This window comes from Bos indicus x Bos taurus, chromosome 6 (assembly GCF_003369695.1).
Source record: "Bos indicus x Bos taurus breed Angus x Brahman F1 hybrid chromosome 6, Bos_hybrid_MaternalHap_v2.0, whole genome shotgun sequence".
NCBI classification, from domain to species: Eukaryota; Metazoa; Chordata; class Mammalia; order Artiodactyla; family Bovidae; genus Bos; species Bos indicus x Bos taurus.
Window position 1 is genome coordinate 15,544,803 of NC_040081.1, and position 22,751 is coordinate 15,567,553.

Sequence of the window (22,751 nt, forward strand, 5' to 3'; positions counted from 1 at the left end):
GAAAGTGTGTCAAGATTGCTAAGAGTACTGTCTGCCATGAGTATGAGTAAGGACTGGGAATAGCCAGACATAAGCTGTATATTTGTCTCTTGCATCATATCAATTATGGAGGGGAAAAAGCCTCCTCCCTTAAAGTACATTTTGGTGAAGTCTCCCAGTCTAAGAACCCTGTGCCCACTTATAACAGAAAGCTGCCTAGTTCCAAAGCTCACGGTGGCTGAGATATGCTAGGGGCAGAGGTACTGGTTTCCCCAAATAACAATAACCCCATTGGCCAAGCAGCTCCCTGATGGCTCCCCGGCAGTGGCATTGTTACATCACAACAAAGCGCCTTTGCCCTCAGACACATGCGCCCGACGGCTGGCACTGAGGTTTTCCCTGAAAAGTGCACTGTCCTCTGTTTTGAGTCAGCCTTATTGTTCAGAGCTTAGGGGGTGAGGCGCATGTCCAGACATGGGACAATAAGATGAGCTATGGACTTGTTGCCAGTAATATTGTGGATCACTGTGAGACCTAAACTTTGAATTCTGCAGTGCTCTGAAATGACCTCCCCTTCGTGCCCTCCTAAGAGTCTGGATACCTATTTAACCCTAACTCAAATGCCACCTCCTCTTCCAGGACTACTAGCAGCAGCCAGTGTTCGTGTACCGATTCTTGTCACCCTAGCACCTGGAACATTGCCAATGAGTCTTTAACAAATGAAAGAATGAATAGCTGTGCCAGTACTTAGAATATTGGGTATGGTTAAACTACAGTGACTTTTGAAACTCAGGAAGATAAAAAAAGTCATTATTCCAAAACTCCTCTCATTGGATCTACTATGATCATGTCTGAGGCACATAGTCAAGCAGCAAAATGTGGTGGAGGAAGGGCTCTGCTTCCTGGGTGTGCTGGGCGGGGCTCAGCAGGGAAAGACATGGTCTCCACAATGTTGATTGTTCAGAAAAGTCACTGATCTGGGGCCTCAGGAGCAGGGACTGATACATCTTGGAAGTGCATCAAGTGTGTGTTTCTTTGCTTTCAACTGGTAGAGAAATCACTGATGTATCTCCCACTGACGTATCTGTCTATGAAAACCAGCCAACTGATACAGTCGGTGGTTCACCAGCAGCATCTGTGACCAAGACATATTTGATAGCCACAAAAGGTTAACCAGTGTTCAGAGGTTTCCTGAAAGTAGGATGCTCTGGGGTCTAAATAATAAAAAGCAGGACTCCAAATAGCTTATACAGTAAGGAAGCTCTAGCCCCAAACCAAGAAGTCTTGTGGTAAAGTCACTGAAAGATTGGTGCATTCAGCAGGTCAGTCACGCCTTGGAGGAATACTTTGCGATACTCTCTAACTGAACTTTATCCTCGAGGGAGCTTCCTCCTGGTGGCCAGATGTCTGCTGCTTTTCCAAGTAGTATGTGGTAATGAGCAAGGAAAACTTTCCCCAGAAGGCCCCCAGCAGCTCTCTCCTCGCATCATATTGATTAGAATTGGGCCATTGTCCATCCTAACAAGTCATTGTGAGAAAGGGAAATGGGATTACTAAAACTTGCTTAGGTAATTAGGGTTTACTCCTAAATTGAAGATAAGATCACCTTCCTGGAGGCAGTCGTGATTTGGGAAAACCTGGACAAAATCAGAATTCTTTTCACATGGAGAAGGAGGAAGGGACTTGGCCCCCGAATAGACAACCAGAATGTCTCTCTGTAGGCTCAGTGGAAGTGCCATATCCATTTTTGCGTACTACCTTCCACAGCAGCAATCAGTCCCCAGTTTGCTAATAATTTGGTGATGGTGGCTACTTTTCATATGAAATTTAGCCATCGTCTGGTGGAATAAAGACAAAACAGTAAAAATTAATTCAGGTTAAGACAGAAAGTTCTCCATTATTTGACAGTACCAATGAAATCCAACTCCCCATTCTCAAACTGGGACAAGTTTATTGACTCTAAAGGCTTTTAGGTCATTCCACCAGGAGGGGACATTTCTTTGAGATAAGAGAGTGAGAAGAACAGCCTTCAAGTAAACACAGAAAAAAAGCTCCCCAAGAAGAGGAAATAGCATATGCACAGGTCCTAAGGCAGAAAACTGGAAGGATCAGAACTTGTTGGAGTGATTGGCTCACAGGAGCAGGAAGAGCGTGACAGGATGCAGGGGTGAAGAAGGAGGGGCCCTCCAGAGTCTGGCAGTTTCTGTTAAGGAGTTGGGGGTTACATTCTGTGTTCAGCAGGAAGACACTGAAGGATTAAACGGGGATCTGCAACTGTAAAATCATACCAATAATCCTATGCAGAATGCTTTTATGTGTTGGAAAGAGTAACTCTGTTTAAGGTAGGTCGTATGTTATTAGAGAAGCTGCTCATAGAGTCATCACTTAATTAATCGGCAGTTGCCAAGAATTGAACTTCATCACCTCTATTCTATGCAAAGCTGGCCTTTAGTACTCGCTAGCGGATGCATGTTTGTGGATGGGGTAGCCGAGTGGAATGACTTAGTCAAGCGACACAAAGACATTTTAAATGCTAAAGTGATTCAGTTATACATGCATATATATGTATATGTGTGTGTAGCTCTTTTTCATATTTTCCATTATGGTTTATTATAAGATACTGAATATAGTTCCCTGTGCTACACAGTAGGACCTTGTTGTTTATCTATTTTTTATATAGTAGTGTGTGTGTCAGCTAATCCCAAACTCCTAATTTATTCTTCCCCCAACCCCCTTTCCCCTTTGGTAACCATACGTTTGTTTTCTATGCTCACTGACTTTGGAACCTAAAAAGGGAATGCTGCCAAAAAAAAGATGGGCAAACACATCTCTCCCGTGATCAGTCAGCTCTCCCTTCACTCATGTACATGGCTTGTGAACTCTGGAACATATGTCTATGGGGTTCACATCATGGTGGAGGCTGTGTGTTCCAGTTGACAAGTCCTTTCATACTTCACTCACATCACTGAGCTCAACACACTCCAGAGCTCTCCCGTTTCTTTAGCGGTTCCGTGATAACAAGTCCACATGTAAGTTTACTTCTCAAGCCACGATCTCACTTTTTCAGCCCTTGGAGCACCTCTGACTATGCAGAGGCAGATACATTACAGGACACTGAAGAACGGGGTCGACGCAGTGTCAGGGCCTAGTTCTGGGAGCTCAAGGGAGTGAAGCTGGGTGGGCTGCAGGGTTGGCAGTAGAGCTCAGCCTTCTTCCTTTGGCTTCTGTGAGAAAAAAATGGATTAGAGAGATTCAAGGGAACAGAGGTAGGGGATTTGGAGAATGATTGGACAAGGGACAGAACTGAGATAATTCCAAAAGTTTTCGGCCAATTCCCTCTCATCCCCAAGGGATAGTTGTCAAGTTGAAACACTAAGATAATTGGAGTTCTTGAGATCCTGCCCTGGATCTAGTCCCCTTTTCCATGACCTCTTTTTGGAACATGGGTGAAGAGTGAAGTGGCATGGCCTTCAGAATAAAACTCTGAGTAGTTTTCTTGCTCTTGTTAACAAAACATTTTTAAATGCTTCTGGGTAAATGCAAATGATTGTGGTGCAGTTCTGCCTATTTCTGCCAACGGCAGTCTTCTACTAATGGTTAATGTTAGACATGAAATTATTTTCCTGAATATTGTTTCTTCTCTTTTTTCATTATGAAGTATATTCGGTGCTCTTCGAACTGGTGCTTATATGGTGTACACTGTGATGACCAAAGGCCTGAAGCATTCAGTTTGTGACCAGGGTTTTTACAATGGACCTGTCAGCAAATTCTGGGCTTATGCATTTGTGCTAAGCAAAGCACCCGAACTAGGTGAGTGTCTTCTCTCTTTCCATTTCCTCCCCCACCCTCACCCCTTTGTAGTTACACACCCGTAATATTTATTGAAAAATCAACAAAGAAATAACTTGAAGGTCCTATTTTACTGGTTGCAGGAAAATTACAATAAGTGAATTTGCATTCTTAACTAACTTCCATTATGTTTGTTCTCTTCCCTCCTTTTAAATAATTGTACCTTGTGTGTATCAAGAGCCAAAAAGTTTATATAGAACGTGCATGGATCCAAACCTCACTGAAAGCACAGTTCCAGGGGCTAAGAACATCTATCTAGCCCCTTCTCTGAGGCCTTTAACAGCTGAGCTAATATTAGAATATTGGGGACAGTTAGCCTCACAGCTATTTCCCAGTCTCACAGGGAAGTGTATGTTCAGCTCTGGAGTTTGGATACAGACTAGGACATTCAGCCTTTTGTTTGGGTAGCCTCATGTTCTCATTCACAAAATATTAAGGGTTAGCTTCTGATGTTGTTTAATTTTCATCAATTGAAGAAATAGGCCTTAGAGAAATGTAATTCATCTTCTAGAAATTAATCCAAAATGCTGGTACTAGATAGGTAGATTCCTAATAGTTTTTGCTTTAACTCTTTAATAGTCTTGAATATAAGTGTGTCACAAGTTAACAGACACAGTAGAAAATCAAGTAGCAAGGGTTTTTTTTGTTTTTTTTTTTTTTTAACACAGGCACAGTTCCCCAGGAAAATATCTTTGTTGCCAGAAAAAGGGAGGCACCGGTGATAAAAAGATCTGAGTTCATCTATGAGCCACGCTGGCCAGCCTCTCACAGATTGGTCCACATCCTTAGGGGACACCTGTCTATCCTCTGGGTTTCTTAATGTTTTATCTGTAATTAAGAATTGGCTTATTTAGTTCAAAATTTTAATCTATCAATTGTGTTCCATCTCCTGTTTCTCCTGAAAGGGGGGTTGGAAGTTGTAATTTCATTTTAAGTTACCTACAGTATTAGCTATCGAGTCTTTCTGAAAGGTTCGCCTAGTTTGTATCTGTTCACAGAGGATATGACATGCCTCTGATGTATGCATCCTCTGCTTCTAGCCACTCTTCATCAGAGGTCTAATCTGCTGGCAGTTGGTTTGAACTGCTGGTTTGACCACTTCTTCCCAGGTCAAAGACAAGGGAGGAACAGCAGGAAAAACTTCAGCACTCACACACACAGCCTATCAAAAGTCTTAGAGTGAAATGCATTAGTATGGACTCAGTTTATTCCTTTAATAAATTTTTAAATTTTTTTTATTGAAGTATAGTTGATTTACATGTTTCCCTAATTTCTGTTGTACAATAAGGTGATTCTGTTATTCATATACATTCTTTTTCATTATGGCTTATCATAGGGTATTAAATATATTAATAGTTCCCTGTGTTCCAGTAGGACTTTGTTGTTATCCATTCTATATACAATAGTTTGCATCTGCTAATCCCAAACTCACACTTCATGCCTCCCCTGCTTGCCCCCTTGGCATCCTCAGGTCACTTCTCTGTGTCTGTGAATCCATTTCTGTTTGGTAAAATTCATTTGTGTCATATGGTAGATTCCACATATAAGTGATATCATATGGTATTTGCCTTTCTTCTTCTGACTTATTTCACTTAGTATGATCATCCCATCCACACTGCTGCATATGGCAGTATTTTATTTTTTATGGCGGAGCAGCATTCCACTGTATGTATGTGCTGCATCTTCTTTATTCATTTGTTGACAGATACTCCAGGTTGCTTCCATGTCTTGGCTATTGAGAATAGTGCTGTTATGAACATAGGGGTTGCATGTATCTTTTTGAATTATAGTTTTGTCTGAATATATGCCCACGAGTGGGATTGCTGGATCATGTGGTAGCTCTGTTTTCAGTTTTTTAAGGAACTTCCATACTGTTCCATAGTGGGTGTAATAACTTACATTCCCACCAACAGTGTAGGAGGATTCTCTTTTCTCCACATCCTCTACAACATTTGTTATTTGTAAACGTTTTAATAATGGACATTCTGGCTGGTGTGAGGGAAGACATCATTGTGGCTTTGATTTGCATTTCTCTAATAATTACTGATGGTTGAGCATCTTTTCATGTGCCTACAGATCATCTGTATGTCTTCTTTGAAGAAATGCCTATTAGGTCTTCTGCCCATTTTTCAACTGGGATGTTTGTTTTTATTCTTGTTGAACTGTATGAACTGTTTGTATATTTTGGAAAGTAAGCTCTTGTTGGTCATGTTATTTACAAATATTTTCTCCCAGTCCATGGGTTGTCTTTTTTTTTTTTTTCTTGTGTATGTATTCCTTTGCTGTGCAAAAGCTTGCAAGTTTAATTTAATTAGCTCCTTTAATTTTTGCTTTTATATCTATTGCCTTGGGAGAATGGCCTTAGAAAATATTGGTAAGATTTACATTAGAGAATGTTTTGCCTATGTTCTCTTCTAAGAGTTTTATGGTGTCATGTCTTATATTTATGTCTTTAAGCCATCTTGAGTTTATTTTTGTGTATGGTGAGAGGGTGTGTCCTAACTGCATTGATTTATTTACATGAAGCTGTCCAACTTTCCTAACATCCCCTGCTGAAGAGACTGTCTTTTTCTTATATACCCTTGCCTCCTTTGTCAAAGATTAACTTGACAATAGGTGTGTGGGTCCTTTAATAAACTTATAATAAGCACCTACCATGGGCCAGACATTTAAAGTGCTGAAATGGAATTGCTACTTTATCAAAAACAGAAATTTATCATATGAATTTTTTATGAACCAGGTCCCCGGGCAGCTATTTTTTAATATTAGATTAGGAGCACTAGCTGCAAAGTTTTACACTAGAGAAGTGTTTTTCAGACTTGGAGCTACAGACAATGCCTAAAAGCCTACAGATGTGTTTTTTAGCAATGTCAAAATTCTGTGAGGACATTTTAATTTTGTATTTTCAGGTATAGATAAAAGATTGTCTACATTTCTCATAGTGATTTTTTATTTAGAGTCATAGAGTCTGCTATGAGTCAGACTAAAGAGTTATTCAAATTGAGAAATATATCCCTTTGACTTTTAGTTTATTCAGTGTAAGTATCCTTATGAACCACCTCCCCACCTTTTTGATAAAGAATTGTCTATAGATACATGAATACAGTAAATGTATGAACCTTGATTCCCTCTGCATGCCATCCCTGAACACCTTCACAGTTTCCCCCTCCCTACCCTCAAAAAGTACTTTCTTGCTTGCCTTAATCAGAAAAGTTACCTCTATGCTTCTGGCCTTTAGGCCTCTAATTGCAAAGGAGCTACTTCAGTCTTGGCTGCTAGAAATGCATTTCCCTGCCAGGGCTGCTTGTCTGTGTTCTGAGTTTTATCCAGTTGTGTCTGAGGGACTTGAGAATAAAAATAGTTCCTTCTACCTTTTGAAGGAATAATACATGGAAGAGCCACACCAACCCATTCACAGTGGCCATTTTCCTTCAAAGGCGTGAGTCGCTCTGTGCTGTCTGTCCTCCCAGCTTCTACTCTAGATGGACACCTGAGTTGTAAGGTTAGGATTTGTGGATGAGAACTGCATCACTCAGAGGTATTTGTGCTCTAATCCTCTGTCTTGTTGGAGTGTTGTTGGTTCTGAGGAGGGTAGGGCAGTCAGTCACCTGTCTTAATTAATCTAGGCTCGAACATACTACTCCCTCCTGCCCCAATGTAGACCTTGTAATTAGACACAATTCTGTTCCCTCTTGAGGCCCAAAGGAGCTGTATTCTAGTTCCTTATGCCATTGGCTTGATAATCACTTTGCCTGGAGAAGCCTCATTCACCACAGCAGTTTATAGGCTGCATATCAAACAACCCATTCCTTCACAGTTCAAACAAGGGATTAGAGTGCTGTCAGTGGGCTAAAGAGTTGAAAAATAAATCCTAAACTTGATGCAGCTCTTTAATGAGGGTAGCATGTGACACCAATTCTTCATGTGGTTTCAGATCCATTATACAGATATTTTCAGTCTTGAGTACCCTTTTCCAATTTTCAAATATGACTTATTCCCTTTCAGATATCCTGGATCTTACTTGATAGCTATATTCCCAAGGTAAACTGCTTCATCAAAATAGATCCTAAACCAATTCGCCTAGTTTAGTGAACATGTGTGCTTTGGATGGCTTTTTGTTGGTTTGGGAAGTTAAATTCCTTCCCTGTAAAACACTCTAGAAAACCTTGTCACTACTATTTAATTAAGAAAGCTTTATTCATTTGGATTATTTAGAATTTTTCTTATTTTTTAAGTTCCCGGTTCTGCTTCCAGTTCTCTATTCTGAACTTCCTAATGTATAGCAGAAAGAAAAGGTCTTGAGAGAGAAAAAAGAACAGTTCTTCCATGTTCAATACTGAAAACTCTATTTCCCCACTCCCAAAACCTGCCTGCCTACAGTTTTCACTAAAGTAATTTTTTTTTTTTTTATTGTGGCGGAGCATATTTAAAATTGGCCATTTCTAGGTGACAGGGCTGCTGCATAATGGGCATTGGCATTGTTGTGCAGCCATCACACATCCACCTCCAGAACTTTTATCTTCCCCAACTGAAAACTCTGTGCCCATTAAACACTAACATTCCCCCTTCACTGGATTTTTAATAGCAAGAAGGGCTTTCTGTCTCAGCAGAGAACAATGAGCTCATTTCAGTGAATTCCACAGCTATGGCCTACTAGAACAAGTGAGGGGAAGAGAGCCACCAACCTGCTTTGTGTGCCAAAATCTTTGACTGACTACTGTTTGAATTACATTAAAACCTGCTGAGATTTTGTTTTGTTAAAACTTGGAAACATCTGCTCTGAGTCTAGGTCCTTGCTCGGTTGAGCTCGTCATTGTTTTTGAAACTCTGACTCAGCGGAGCTCCCGCTAACTCTGTGAACAGGGGCGCAGCCATCTGTAACAAACCACACACACAGTGGGCGCTCCATCTCTTGGCGGCTGGGGCTTCCACATGCTCGTGAGCTTCTCCAGAGCTGCACACAGGGCTGCACTTGACAACACATGCACTGCAGGCATAGTTCAGGAGGGACACTTGGATACTGGATCACCGTGATCTGGCTTCAGGCTGGCTCTTGACTGAAAACAGCCAAACCAAAGGTTAGACTATGGTAAAGGACATGAACCAGAGGAAGATCTGGCTTCAGGCTGGCTCTTGACTGAAAATAGCCAAACCAAAGGTTAGACTGTGGTAAAAACATGAACCTGAGGAAGCTAAAATAGGTGACATGCCCAAAACATTCACAGGTCAGAAGATCCACTGCTTATACTTGGCCAACATTCTTCCCATTATGCCGGCAGGACCTTTGACCAAGAAAGATTGGTTGGCTGACACTGCATTCACAGTCTCAGTATCTTTTGTTTGCATTTCTCGGTCACTCTGTAGCTGTTGAGAGGCCTGGATGTGGAATGCTATCAGCATGATTGGCTCACAACAAATTAAATGAGTTATTGTGTGGTTTTTCCCAGAGGAAAAATAATTCATAATTCCCAGAGCTGCATGACTGGTGTGTCTCAGCTGTGATATCAGAAGAACCGTGAGAGGTCTCAGGGCATCCTTTCTAGAACCTCACTCAAGGGAAACTCCCCTTCTCTGCATTGGTGGCCTTCCTGGAAGCAGTAACTTTGATATGGAATCGGAGTGCTACTCCTGAGAGATTCAGGGCCATTACTGGAAACTCATCTTCTTTCTCCATCTAATCACCCTGCATAGCTGTTCTGAGAAAAACTGTTATGTGTATCTAAATTAATTTCATTTTGAAGATCTCATGGCATGACCTTTGCCCCCACCTCCCTATGTTAGATAAAAGCACCTAGTATGTCTTATATCAAGCCAGAGACCCCCACTCAGACAGGAAGAACACAATATTATTCCAGATTTGTAGCTTCTATGTTAGCTCATTCTCATGATCTGTGTTTTGTCTCCTACCACTCTTCCCACTCAGACTGTTCTTTAGACAATAAAGTTTTAATATAAAGGTGATGACAGAGGTCAAATTAAATCTAAGGAATTTAAAAGGATAAAATGCTCATTATTTTATGGCAAATAATTATGTTTGAATATTGTACAGGCTTTATTTTAGTTAATACTTAGAGACTCAAAGTCTCAATTACAAATAAATAAATTTGCTTTTAACATACAATTCCTTGGAAATTCTACCTTCTTTCTGCTGTGAACAAAGGCAAGTTGAAATTACCGTGTCTACATTATGGTCCATAGAAGGAAGGGAGGCGCAGAGTAGTAATTACACAGAAATAGTCTTCGACAAGCACACAAAAATAGCCCAGATTAACACAAATAAGTAGACACCAGGTCTCCTAACACTAGTTGTCTCCCTTTAACATACAACTGAGAGTTACTGTCACCATCGATCATTATTAGTCTGTCTGACATTTATAGGTTTAATATGTCAAACATCTCACAATAGAGAAGACTTCAAAGAAAATTTTATAAAAGGTTCAGAAATGCAGCAGCTGGAAACTTCCTTTCTGTTCTAAACAAATAAGTAATAATGTTGGAGTTTGCTTTTTCTTTTTTTTTTTCATTTTCCTTAGGTAGTAACTGACTATATGTTTTCTTGAAGAATAGCTGATTTACAATCTTGTTAATTCCAGGTGTACAGCAAAGTGATTCAGATTTTTTGTTTTTAAAATATTTTCCATTATAGTTTATTACAAGACATTGAATACAGTTTTCCATGCTATATAGTGAATCTTTGTTTATCTGTTTTATATATAATAGCATGTGTATCTGTTAATCCCATTGCTGTTATTGTTCAGTCACCAAGTTGTGTTCGACTCTCTGTGACCCCATGAACTGCTTCCGATCAGGTGGCCAAAATAGAGCTTCAGTTTCAGCATCAGTCCTTCCAATGAATATTCAAAGTTGATTTCCTTTAGGATTGACTGGTTTGATCTCCTTGCTATCCAGGGGACTCTCAAGAGTTTTTTCCAGCACCGCACTTCAAAAGCATCAATTCTTCAGTGCTCAGCCTTCTTTATGGTCCAGCTCTTATATCCATACATGACTACTGGAAAAACCATAGCTTTGACTCTATGGACCTTTGCTGGCAAAGTGATGTCTCTGCTTTTCAATACATTGTCTAGGTTGGTCATAGCTTTCTTCTAAGAAGCAAATGTCTTTTAATTTCATGGCTGCAGTAATCAACCGCAGGATTTTGGAGCCCAAGAAAATAAAATCTGACACTGTTTCCACTTTGTCCCCATCTATTTGCCACGAAGTGATGGGACCAGATGCCATGATCTTAGTTTTTTGAATGTTAAGTTTTAAGCTAGCTTTTTCACTATCGTCTTTCACCTTCATCTAGAGACTCTGTAGTTCCTCTTTGCTTTCTATCATCTGCATATCTGAAATTATTGATATCTCCTGGCAATCTTGATTCCACTTGTGATTCATCTACCCTAGCATGATGTACTTTGCATATAAGTTAAATAAGCGGGGTGACAATATATAGCCTTAAGTTACTCTTCCCAATTTTGAACCAGTCCATTGTTCCATGTATAACATTAACTGTTGCTTCTTGTCCTGCATATAGGTTTCTCAGAAGGTAGGTAAAATAGTTGGGTATTCCCATCTCTAAGAATTTTCCACAGTTTGTTGTGATCAAGACAGTCAAAGGCTTTAGCATGGTCAACGAAGCAGAAGTAGATGAGATTTTTTGGAATTCCCTTGATTTTGCTATGATCCAGCAGATGTTGGCAATTTGATCTCTGGTTCCTCTGCCTTTTCTAAATCCAGCTTGTACATCTGGAAGGTCTTGGTTCACATACTGTTGAAGCCTAGCTTGAAGAGTTTTGAGCTTTACCTTGCTAGCATGTGAAATGAGTGCAATTGTGTGGTAATTTGAACATTCTTTGGCATTGCCCTTCTTTGGGATTGGAATGAAAACTAACCTTTTCCAGTCCTGTGGCCACTGCTGAATTTTACAGATTTGCTGGCATATTGAGTAGAGCACTTTTACAGCATCATCTTTTAGAATTTGAAATAGCTCAGCTGGAATTCCATCACCTCCACTAGCTTTGTTTGTAGTAGTGCTTCCTAAGGCCGACTTGACTTCACACTCCAGGTGAGTGACCACACCATCATGATTATCCTGGTCATTAATTGTCATTTTTGTACAGTTCTGTGTATTTTTGCCACTTCTTCTTAATCTCTTCTTCTTCTGTTAGGTCCTTGCTGTTTCTCTCCTTAATTGTGCCCATCTTTGTATGAAATGTTCCCTTGGTATCTCTAATCTCCCATTCTAATATTTTCCTTTATTTCTTTGCATTGATCACTCAGGCTTTCTTATCTCTCCTTGCTTTTCTTTGAAACTCTGCATTCAGTTGGGTATATCTTTTGCTTTCTCATTTGCCTTTAGCTTCTCTTCTTTTCTCAGCTATTTGTAAGGCCTCCTCAGACTACCACTTTGTCTTCTTGCATATCTTTTTTTTGAGGATGGTTTTGGTCACCACCTCCTGTACAATGTTACAAAGCTCTGTACATAGTTCTTCAGGCATTCTGTCTACCAGATCTAATTTGATCTCTGGTTCCTCTGTCTTTTCTAAATGCAGCTTGTACATCTGGAAGTTCTTGGGTCATGAACTGCTATAGCCTAGCTTGAAGGATTTTGAGCGCATAATCTGCCAACATGTGAAATGAGTGCAATTGTATGCTTATTTGAACATTGTTTGGCGTTGCCTTTCTTTGGGATTGGAATGAAACTCCTAATTTCTCCCATGCCCTGCTCCCACTTTTCCCTTTGGTGACCATAAGTTTGTTTTCTATGTTTGTGAGTCTGTTTTGTAAATGAATTCATTTGCATATATTTTAGAGTCTACATATAAGTGATATCATTATAATGTTTGTCTTTGACTTCACTTATGATATTCTCTAAGTCCATTCATGTTGTTGCAAATGGCAGTATTTCTTTTTTATGGCTAAGTAATATTCCTTCATGTGTGTGTTTAGTAGTTGTTGTTTAGTAGTTAAGTCCTGTCCAACTCTTTGTGACCCCCATGGACTGTAGCCCACCAGGCTCCTCTGTCCATGGGATTTCCCAGACAAGAATACTGGCATGGGTTGCCGTATCACATTTTTATCCATTCATCTGTTGATGGACACTTATGTTGTTTATCATGCTTGTATGAACATTGGAGTGCATGTACTTTTTTGAGTTAGAGATTTTGTCTTTTCACAGTATATGCCCAGGAGGGGGATTGCTGATCATATGGTAGCTCTGTTTTTAGTTTTTTGAGGAACCTCCATACTGTTCTTCAAAATGCCTGTACCGATTTACATTCCCATCAATCTTATCTTTTCTGTTTACTTAAGGTCCCATCAGAACCTTAAGTCTTTCCAAGATCCAACATTGTCTGACCTTCCTTTGTACCCAATGTTTTAGGGCATCCTTGAAGAATAAGGGATAAGACAAGGGTAAGTACTAATTCCCCTTGTAGTTAATTAAATTTCAGAATAAGAAGAGGGACCACCTAGTTATCCTTGTTATACAAAGAAGTCAAGGTCACCAAAGGTCATGAAGGATATTGATTTTTCTCATATCTGAAAACCTCAGAGATAGGAAAGAGAATGAAGCATCTGCCACATAAATCCTGCTTTTGCCCCACATCCCAGTGCTTGTTGTTTTGGTACTTGTTAATGGAATTGGGTGTATTTGTTATGTGCCTGCTCTTCATCTATTTTTATGTAAGTGTTCTAAAGTATATTTTTCAGAATCCCTAGGTTTTTCAGAGAATCATTATCATCTACCTACATGAGCATCATTCTTGCTTCTATAATGTAAATTCTCTACCTTAGATGTGAATAGTGGTCTTTGGGGTAGCCAAAATAGCTCAGATGAGAGAGTTAGACCAAAGAAACATTAGTCTTTTTCTTCAAGGGGTTAATGTTACTGAGATTTTGGATAATCCTGTAAAGCATTTTCAGAGTTAATTGCAGAAGCAAGTGTCATTCTCAGTTTTTTATCACTTGATTCATTGCTACCAAAATAATACCTATTATCCTCCAGTAAATACAGAAGATAATTTTTGTTCTTTTTCTGTTTTTGTCTTTTAACTTTTCAAAATTTATGTTAGAGTACAGTTGATTTACAATGTTGTTAGTTTCAGGTACACAGCAATGATTCATTTATAAATATATATATACTCATTCTTTTTCAGATTCTTTTCCCATATAGATTATTAGAAGATTGAGTAGATTTCCCTGTGCTATACAGTAGGCCCTTGTTGATTATCTAAATGCCTAATTTATCCCTCCCCCACCCTTTGGAAACCATAAGTTTATTTTTTGAAGTCTGTTTTGCAAATAAGTTCATTTGTATCATTTTTAGATTCCACATATAAGGGATATTGTGTGATATTTGTCTTCCTCTGACTTATTTCACTTAGTATGATAATCTCTCATCCGTTGCTTCAAATGGCATTATTTCACTCATTTTTTATGACTAGTATTCATTGTATATATGCACCACATCTTTTCCATTCCTCTCGTGATGGACATTTACATTGCTTCCGTGTTTAGCATTTGTAAGTAGTGCTGCAGTGAACATTAGGGTGCATGTATCTTTTCAAGTTATGGTTTTCTCTGGATAGATGCCCAGGAGTGGGACTGCTGGATCATAGGGTAGTTCTATTTTTCATTTTTTAAGGACCCTCCATACTGTTCTCCATGGTGGCTGTACCAATTTACATTTCTACCAACAGTGCAGGTTGCTTCCCTTTTCTCCACACCCTCTCCAGGATTTATTGTTTCTAGACTTAAAAAAAATGTATTGGAGTATAGTTGATTTACAGTGCTGTGTTAGTTTCAGGTATACAGCAAAGTGAATCGGTTGTATATAGGCCATTATAGAGTATTGAGTAGAGTTCCCTGTGCTCTACAGCAGGTTCTGAGTTATCTATTTTCTATACTGTAGTGTATATAAGTCAACCCCGGTCTCCCAGTTTACCCCTCCCCTTCTTTAGCCCCTAGTAACCATGCATACCATAACCTAGTTTTCTACATCTGTGATTCTACTTCTGTTTTGTAAATAAGTTCCATATACACACTGGAATATTACTCAGTCATTAAAAAATTACAAAATATTGATATTTGCAGCAACATGAATAGATCGAGATTGTCATAGTGAGTGAAATAAGTCAGACACAGAAAGACAAACATTATATAATATTACTTATATGTAAATAGCCTAAAAAGGTATTTTTTGTAGGCTTTTTGATAACGGCCTTTCTGACTGGTGTGATGTCTTTGTCTTTGGATATGGAGTATCTTTTCTGTCAACAGTTGGTCAGTAGTTACTTGTGATTTTGATGTTTTTGTGAGAAGAGGTAAGCTCAAGTCCTACTCTGCTATTTTGTCTCTTACCCAGGAATAGCCTTTTGTTTAAATTTTACTTTTCTAATTTCCATATGTCAAGGCTTCACATTTTATAGGGAACCTACAAAGATATGTTTTTAAAGAGTACTTTTGTCGTGTACCAAAGAAAGGTGGTTTTATTACTCCAGAGCGGCCTAAGAACATTTTACTGGGCACTTAAATTCAAATTTGTTTCTCTTGATTAATGAATATCACTTGACTCTCTTCCAGGTGATATTTCCTAAAATGCACAGCCTCATTGGAAATGGACAATATACTTACTAGTGTCCCTTCCAAATCAAAAATACGATTGTGTGCAAAACACCTCTCTGACAGTAACATTTATGGAGTGCTTACCATGTGCCTGTTTTGTATCCTATTTAATCCTCAAATAATTCCAACCTATTATCTCCATATTACAGATGAGGAAACTAGAAAGTAGGATGAATAACCTGCCAGGGTCACCGAGCTAGTAAATATCCATCCACAAGTCTAACCCAAATCCATCTCATTCTGAGGTACAAGTTCATTCACCTTCTTGATACGGAGTATAGTCAGGGGGCTCACGTCCATTTCTGTTTGTGTCTTCCAGGAGATACAATATTCATTATTCTGAGGAAGCAGAAGCTGATCTTCCTGCACTGGTACCACCACATCACTGTGCTTCTGTACTCCTGGTACTCCTACAAGGACATGGTTGCTGGGGGTGGTTGGTTTATGACTATGAACTATAGCGTGCACTCTGTGATGTACTCTTACTATGCCTTGCGAGCAGCAGGTTTCCGAGTCTCCCGGAAGTTCGCCATGTTCATCACGTTGTCCCAGATCATTCAGATGCTGATAGGCTGTGTCATTAATTACCTGGTCTTCCAGTGGATGCAGCATGACCAGTGTTACTCTCACTTTCAGAACATCTTCTGGTCCTCACTCATGTACCTCAGCTACTTCGTGCTCTTCTGCCACTTCTTCTTTGAGGCCTACATCGGCAGCAAGATGAGGAAAGCAACGAAAGCTGACTAGTGTCGGAACTGAGGAGGAAGCCGTAGCTCAGGGTCATCAAGAAAAATAACAGACAAAAGAAAATGGCACAAGGAATCACATATGGTGCAGCTAAAACAAAACAAGACATATGAGCAAACACACAACCCAAGGCAGCTTAGGGATAATTAGGTTGACTTAACCCAGTAAGTTAGTGATCCTTTTCCGGTGAGGACTCACTGAGTACACCTCCATCTCAAAGGACTGCTGCTGGAAGACCCCATTCCCTCTTTATCTGTCAACTCTAGGACAAATGAGAACAAAGTGGGCCAGAGGCAGAGAGAAGGCCAACAAGCTATTAACAGTATATGGAAAAAATGAATTTACTGTTATATTTCTCTAAGAATCAAAGAAGTTTACTTAAAAACCATGTGAGCACATACCTAACAATCCTTTATAATCTTTTTTGACACTAAACTGGAGCCAACAGAAAAGGTAAAAATGGAAGCGACGCAGGGTGTATACCTAGAGTAATGCTTTTGCAAAACTTTTTCAGAAAGGTTACGGGTTTTAGCCCCCGTGAGAAAAGATGTCTTAATCACCTCCTGAGAAAACAGATGATAAACTACATTTCAACTAAGAGAAAGACTCGTCCCCCTTCATAGCACAGCCTCGGTCTAGTGAGTTCACCATAACAAAACGGGGCACAATATTTTCCCAGGGTTCTCCCTGGGAGGGAGGAAACAGTGCCGCCCAACTCTTGAAAGGGCAGCTCCGATCTCAGTATTTCTGATAGTTTTATTTCTACCCCTAAATGGGGTAGGACACAGCATCCTTTGTTCAGTTGCCTTGGGCTTTCAAACAGAAGAATAAATATAGAATAGAAAACAGACAACTCAACCAAATTATTTGAAAAATAGACTCTCTTACCCATAAAAAGTTGCAGCCCTACACCGAAGTTCTTGAGCTGGGAAAGAGGAATGAGCTGAAGATCAATATAAGACACAATAAGTACACCCCTCCATAGTTGACTCCACATATAACTTTCCAAATGAAACCCTGTGGTACAGCCCATATTGTCTATATTTTTGTGAGTTTCACAAAGCAACCCACAGGGCTGTCCTTGGTCTTGGGTGAACACTGTGTTTCTGTATCATCTGCCTTTGCTCCCTAAAGCAATGCAGAGGTGTTTAAAGTGCCCTCTGCTGGTCAAGCGGAGATACTTTGACAAACACACTTCATGGCAAGTTGAGCTGAACAGTGGACACACAAACGGCCCCCTCCGAGACTTATTCTTCAAATTTTAAATGATATAAAATAATTCACCATATTTTTGGCCAAATCAGAAGACATTCTTCCTACTTTTGAGTCAGCTTCAAAAATTTTTTGAAAAGGGACTTACGCTCTGGAATTCAGAAAATCAACTTATTAAGAGCCATATTCTTTTAAAAAAAGCTAGATACTATAATATCTGTAATATTTCAGTCCTTTACAAGCCAAATAAATGTGTAAACGTTCCTGCATTTCAAAGAAGCAATTATGTCAAGTTGTTCAATGTGATATAATAGTATTCTAATTGGTTATATAGCTTAATGATTAGACAAACTAGGTAAAAATTAGGGGCTACTACACTGCATAGATTAGACATGCATAACCACACATATATACACACAGATGTGAAGTCCACCAAACTTAAAAGCCCAAATAAATAGAAACATGTTTTCTGGCTAGCAGAAAAAGAAGCTGTTTAGCTTTCTTGCTTTGAGTGTGTACAGAAAAGGGATTTTTCAAATTATTTTTATATTATTTTAGCTTTAATTGTGCTGTCATTCATGAAACAGAGCTGCTCTGCTTCTCTGTCAGAGATGACAAGGGCTTTCTCAGCATCTCGTCTATGTGTGGAATTAAAAAGAATAAAGTTTTATTCCATTCTGTGTGAATGGTCTGAACCATGAACAGAGAATCCGTGCAAACCAAGTCATGACTGACGGGATGGAGGGTGGGCTGTATGCAGGGAAGGGAAGCTGTTATGTCTGTGTTAAATTATTGTGAACAATCTATGACGTCTTGACATGGGTTTATAGATGCATTGATCGAAGAATGTATTCTTAGGGCAAAAACTGACATGGACTGAAAAGACAAGTCCTGCTATAACAACTAATAGATTATTAGGATGCAAACAATGTTATTTTGAGCTTTGAAAATACATGATACTGTGCAATAAGCTTTTTTTTCTTATAAGAGAAAATGAGCAGAATAATGAGGAAAAGGCCAAATAACAGTTGACTTGAATTTAACTGAAGGACAGTTAGAGCTTATTTGGTTAATTTAATTTAATGATTTAATCCATTGATTTATCAGTGATCCTTTAATGCAGGTTAGAATAAGGAAATAATCATAGACCTTAAACAGACTCCGATGCTTCCAAAGCACTTTCATCTTGGTACAGGTTCATACTTGTGTCTACTTATGAGATAATTTAGAAATTTTGTTTACAGGTTGAATGTCTAATAAATAGTTTTAAAATTAGCTAAATATATCTAAAGGCATTTCCGATGTTTATCATGGGAGGGGGAAAAGAATCACACCTTTAAAAAAATTGAAATTCTGGTATTACAGGTTCAATACACTGTTTTTAACATCTCAGCTTAAGTGATTAATTCTATTAATATATGAGGCAGGACCACTACCCCATGGCAAATTGAAGCCTATCGGAGAATTGACTGCCACATAGATAATCCTGCTGTCATTTAACATTCCAGAAAAACTTGGGCAGGCAAGTTTTTATAGCTGCCCCACTATGCTGCAATAGATTTCCTTTCTCTTGAAGATTTTCCACTGCACTTCAATTCCAGTATTGTGAAAACATTCCTGGATTGAAAAAGTTTTTTAAACCAAATCTTCATTTCAGACATAAATCATGCAATTTGATACACAAGGTCTGAGCATCAACCCAAGTCTATGAGTTTGCAGTGAAAAACATTCTAATGAGAAATGCTCTGTTCACAGATCAGGAGGTTTGATCTGGACCTTCTAGTTTGCTCATGAGAACAGAGCCACTACTATATTCAAAAATCATGTATTGAGGTGATTATTCCAGTTAATTTACTCCCATCCTTCTAACTGTCTGTTCCCTTCTCCAGGGGATCTTCCCGATCCAGGGATCAAACCCGCATCTCCCACATTTCAGGCAGATTGTTTACCATATGAGCCACCAGGGAAAACCTTCTAATCATACACTGCTATAGACACGAGGGGACAGGGACAATACATTCATATATGTTGCTGATGGGGAAAGAAAAAATTATAGCCCCTATCATTTCTATTAATGTGGCTCTGAGTCTGGAACTTTACTGAGGGGGTTTTTGCAGAACAGGATGGAAGAACACTTCTAGGAAAGAGACTCACAGAAAAAAAGTATTTTTTTTAAAAAATCAGCTGTGTTATCATCATAAGATAAAAACTGTCACATTAAGAACAACAAAGCACCTGGAGTAAACTACACTGGAATAGAATATTCCACAAGTCTGGTCCGGTTCCAGACTGCTGGGTTACCAGGGAGAAATAAGCTCAGGTTGCTATCTATTATGAGAGAACAGCCTTTCTTCAGACGCAATTAGGCTCCAGCACACTCCCCCCCACCCCCCCACCCCCCCCCCAGTTTGGTTAATGAATCTTCAACATAGTTGTTGGGTTGGTCATGTGCTGACTCAAGAGGGCTGTTAGGAGAGTGGAGATGGTCAAACAGACCACCTCCCTGAGTTCAGTGCTTTGAGCTGTGTGTGCATGGTCTGTGCCTGTCTCTTAGACACTTCTTTCCCTGAAAATGTTTCCATCCTGAAAAGTACAATTGTGTGAGAGCTTTATGATGAAAGTCTAGTGGTCCGATCTTTTTGTTTTCAATAATAAATATTTTGCTATCAATTCAGGATGGTAGTAGAGCCTATTTTCGTGCTGTGAGTCATTGTCTCCTGTAACGTGGTATTCTGTCCTTTTTCTAGCTGTATACAGGAACCAATTCTTTGTGCCTCAGACCCATCACCAACCAAAAGAGATTTTGATAAGAATGCACCACAGGGTTTTGGCCTCTGTTGCATACACATTAAAGTGAGAGCTGATAAAGCAATGATACTGTATTTTGTGCTGACAATCAGGATGAAGTGGTAGGTCCCAGTCTTGCAGTGAACCAACAGCCTCTGTATGCTGGTACCCAGTACTTAAGCAAAAAAAAGAATCATTGTAGTTCTAGCATTTTCTTGAATGCCAGTTGTAACATGCCAATTATAAACATCTTTGAGCCATATGGCAAAACCCATAGCTAAAGAGACCAGTTAGGTACCCCTGTGCAGAGCATCAAAGACTATTCACAGGCCTGTTGAATCACCAAGTTACTTGCTTCATCCTCAGATACTTTGAAAATTCAGGGCTCACAGAGAGGGAAAAATAGGCCCCAGGTCTCCCTTCCTCCTGAATTATTCTACTTTAAAAAAAGTGAAACAAGTTATTCTAGCACTAAAGAAACAGACAGTGGGAACCTATCTGTGGTGGAGTTCAGGGGGGCTGGGGAAGTCTTAAGAATGGCAGTTTAGTTTCATGTTGGGCAAGTAAAAGTCTTCACATCAGATGCACTTCATAGAAATTCAAACACGAAACTACATTGTAGTAAACAGTTCCTGAAGCAACTGGTTAAAGAAACTGGTTGCATAAATCACAGGCCATTTTTGCAACATATTTAAGCCAGGATTTCAAGGTCCCGACTCATGCTGGTATTGAACACTGTCATTCTCTCAATGCTTGGTGTCTCTGGAGACGTTTTCCCAGAAGACAGAACCCTAGACTGCTCCAGAAGTAGCCTCATAGTGCTGCCCAAGCCTGTCAATTCAAACAGGTCTGCTCTCTGGGCATGTTCAGGCAGGAGGTTGCTTACTGCTACCTGGAAAACCACTGGAAGATTCCGCTTCTTAGAGGACCCAGTGCCTCTATTCAACTAAAAGACCACCCATATACGCCTCACAGAGCAAATCACAGCAATGTTGGAAGTGTCATTTTCAAGTGCTGATTTCACGACATTAAAAGAAATATTTTTTTTCTGGTATATTAAAAATAAAATCATAACTTTTGATTTAAAAGCGAACTGTTTCTGGTTTCTTTTCTTTCTTTCTTCTGAGCAGTGCAAAGGAGGCATCCATAAGGGCTACTTAGAAATCTCAGAAAGGCCTTCCAGTGTGCTCGTGGAACACAGGAAAGTCACTGAAACTCCCCAGTCCTCAAGCAGAGCCCAGGAATGATGTGGGTGCCAAATACTTCTGATCAAAACCCCACAGGTGTCCAGCCCTCCCATAGTGTTTCAAGGGTGAAACACAGCACATTCTCCAGAACTGACACGTCAGGGCAGTCCTCGTGGGGCAGGTAGCCTAAGTTGGATCCCTGTTTAACAGGTTGAGAAAAATGTGTTCGTTAGATCAAATGTCACCGAAGTAGAAGGAACAAGATGTGAACATAATCTCCTGAAAGAAGTATAAATGAGTGAAATTCCGAGGCTCAGCCCTGAACTAGGAAGCACGGTGCCATGTCACTGGACAAAGAGTTGCAGAACAAAATGTGTTGGAAACAGGAAATGTAGCACCTACCTCCCAGGAAGGGCGGTACATCACTTACACACCCGTGACTAGCAAGGGGGGCACAGCCGTCTACCCCCCGCTCCTACAACTTGCCCTTCAACTCCTAACGTGTTTGTATGATCTGTTGTATATGTTTCAGGCTACACGTTCGTGTTTTTCTCTACAATGTGTACAATAGCAATGTCCCTATAGCATTTATATTTAAAACTAAGAACCTGTTACTTGTGAAGGTTCTGTATAGCTAGATTGCTATAAACATGCCTCACTTTTCACATCATCTCAGAATAAGACAAAACTTCCCATTTGTAACTCATTTAATGTATGTTCTTAACTCAGGTCAAAATGGGTGAATGGGGAGGGGGAGACCTATACTGCACAGAAAGTCATTTTTATTAACTTCACAACAACAACAAAAAATAGTGTGTATAAAGGAAAAGCAGAAGCAAACCTTAGAAGTGTTTCTCTTTTTCATAGCAGTCTCAGAACCCCAATGATTGTGCCATCAGGTAGCTTCTGGTAGAAACACAGTCTCGTATAATAGTATACAAGCTTCAGAAATGAATATGGCACACATGAAAACATGAGCATTTTATATCACTATCTAGCAAAAATGCTGTACTTATGATACTTCAAGACCAAGAATATGCTATAGCAGGCTTCCTAGGGATGGAAAAATAAGAATAGGGTCAGAATACAGTATTTCAGCAACATGACCACTCTTGGTTGTTTCTGCAACATGAATGAAATTAATTGGATCCATAATAAGGTATCATTAAATGCATGGTCAACACAAAATAATTAAAAGGGCTCCCCACTGGTTGGTCTGTTGCTGATGAATCTCCAGGCCTCGTTGATCTGGGGCAAGGTTTCATTTATTGCCAAACACCTGTCCTGAGACTAAACAGGGAGGTCTTGCTGAGAAGCACTGGTGAACACAGGGGTTTCCATTGTGCGGGGAGAGGTGGGCTGCAC

General features: G+C 39.6%; 1 protein-coding gene across 3 annotated transcripts in view; it reads left to right on the forward strand.

The window, feature by feature from the left end:
* Positions 1-20,087, forward strand: part of ELOVL6 (ELOVL fatty acid elongase 6) — a 133,983-nt gene extending 113,896 nt beyond the window's left edge. For all 3 annotated transcript variants that reach the window (XM_027543836.1, XM_027543834.1, XM_027543837.1), the window contains 2 exons: positions 3,638-3,789; positions 15,773-20,087. In XM_027543836.1, coding sequence (XP_027399637.1) covers positions 3,638-3,789; positions 15,773-16,200 — 580 coding nt within the window. In that variant the 3' untranslated portion in view covers positions 16,201-20,087. The remainder of the gene's footprint in view (positions 1-3,637; positions 3,790-15,772) is intronic.
* Positions 20,088-22,751: the final 2,664 nt, after the last annotated feature.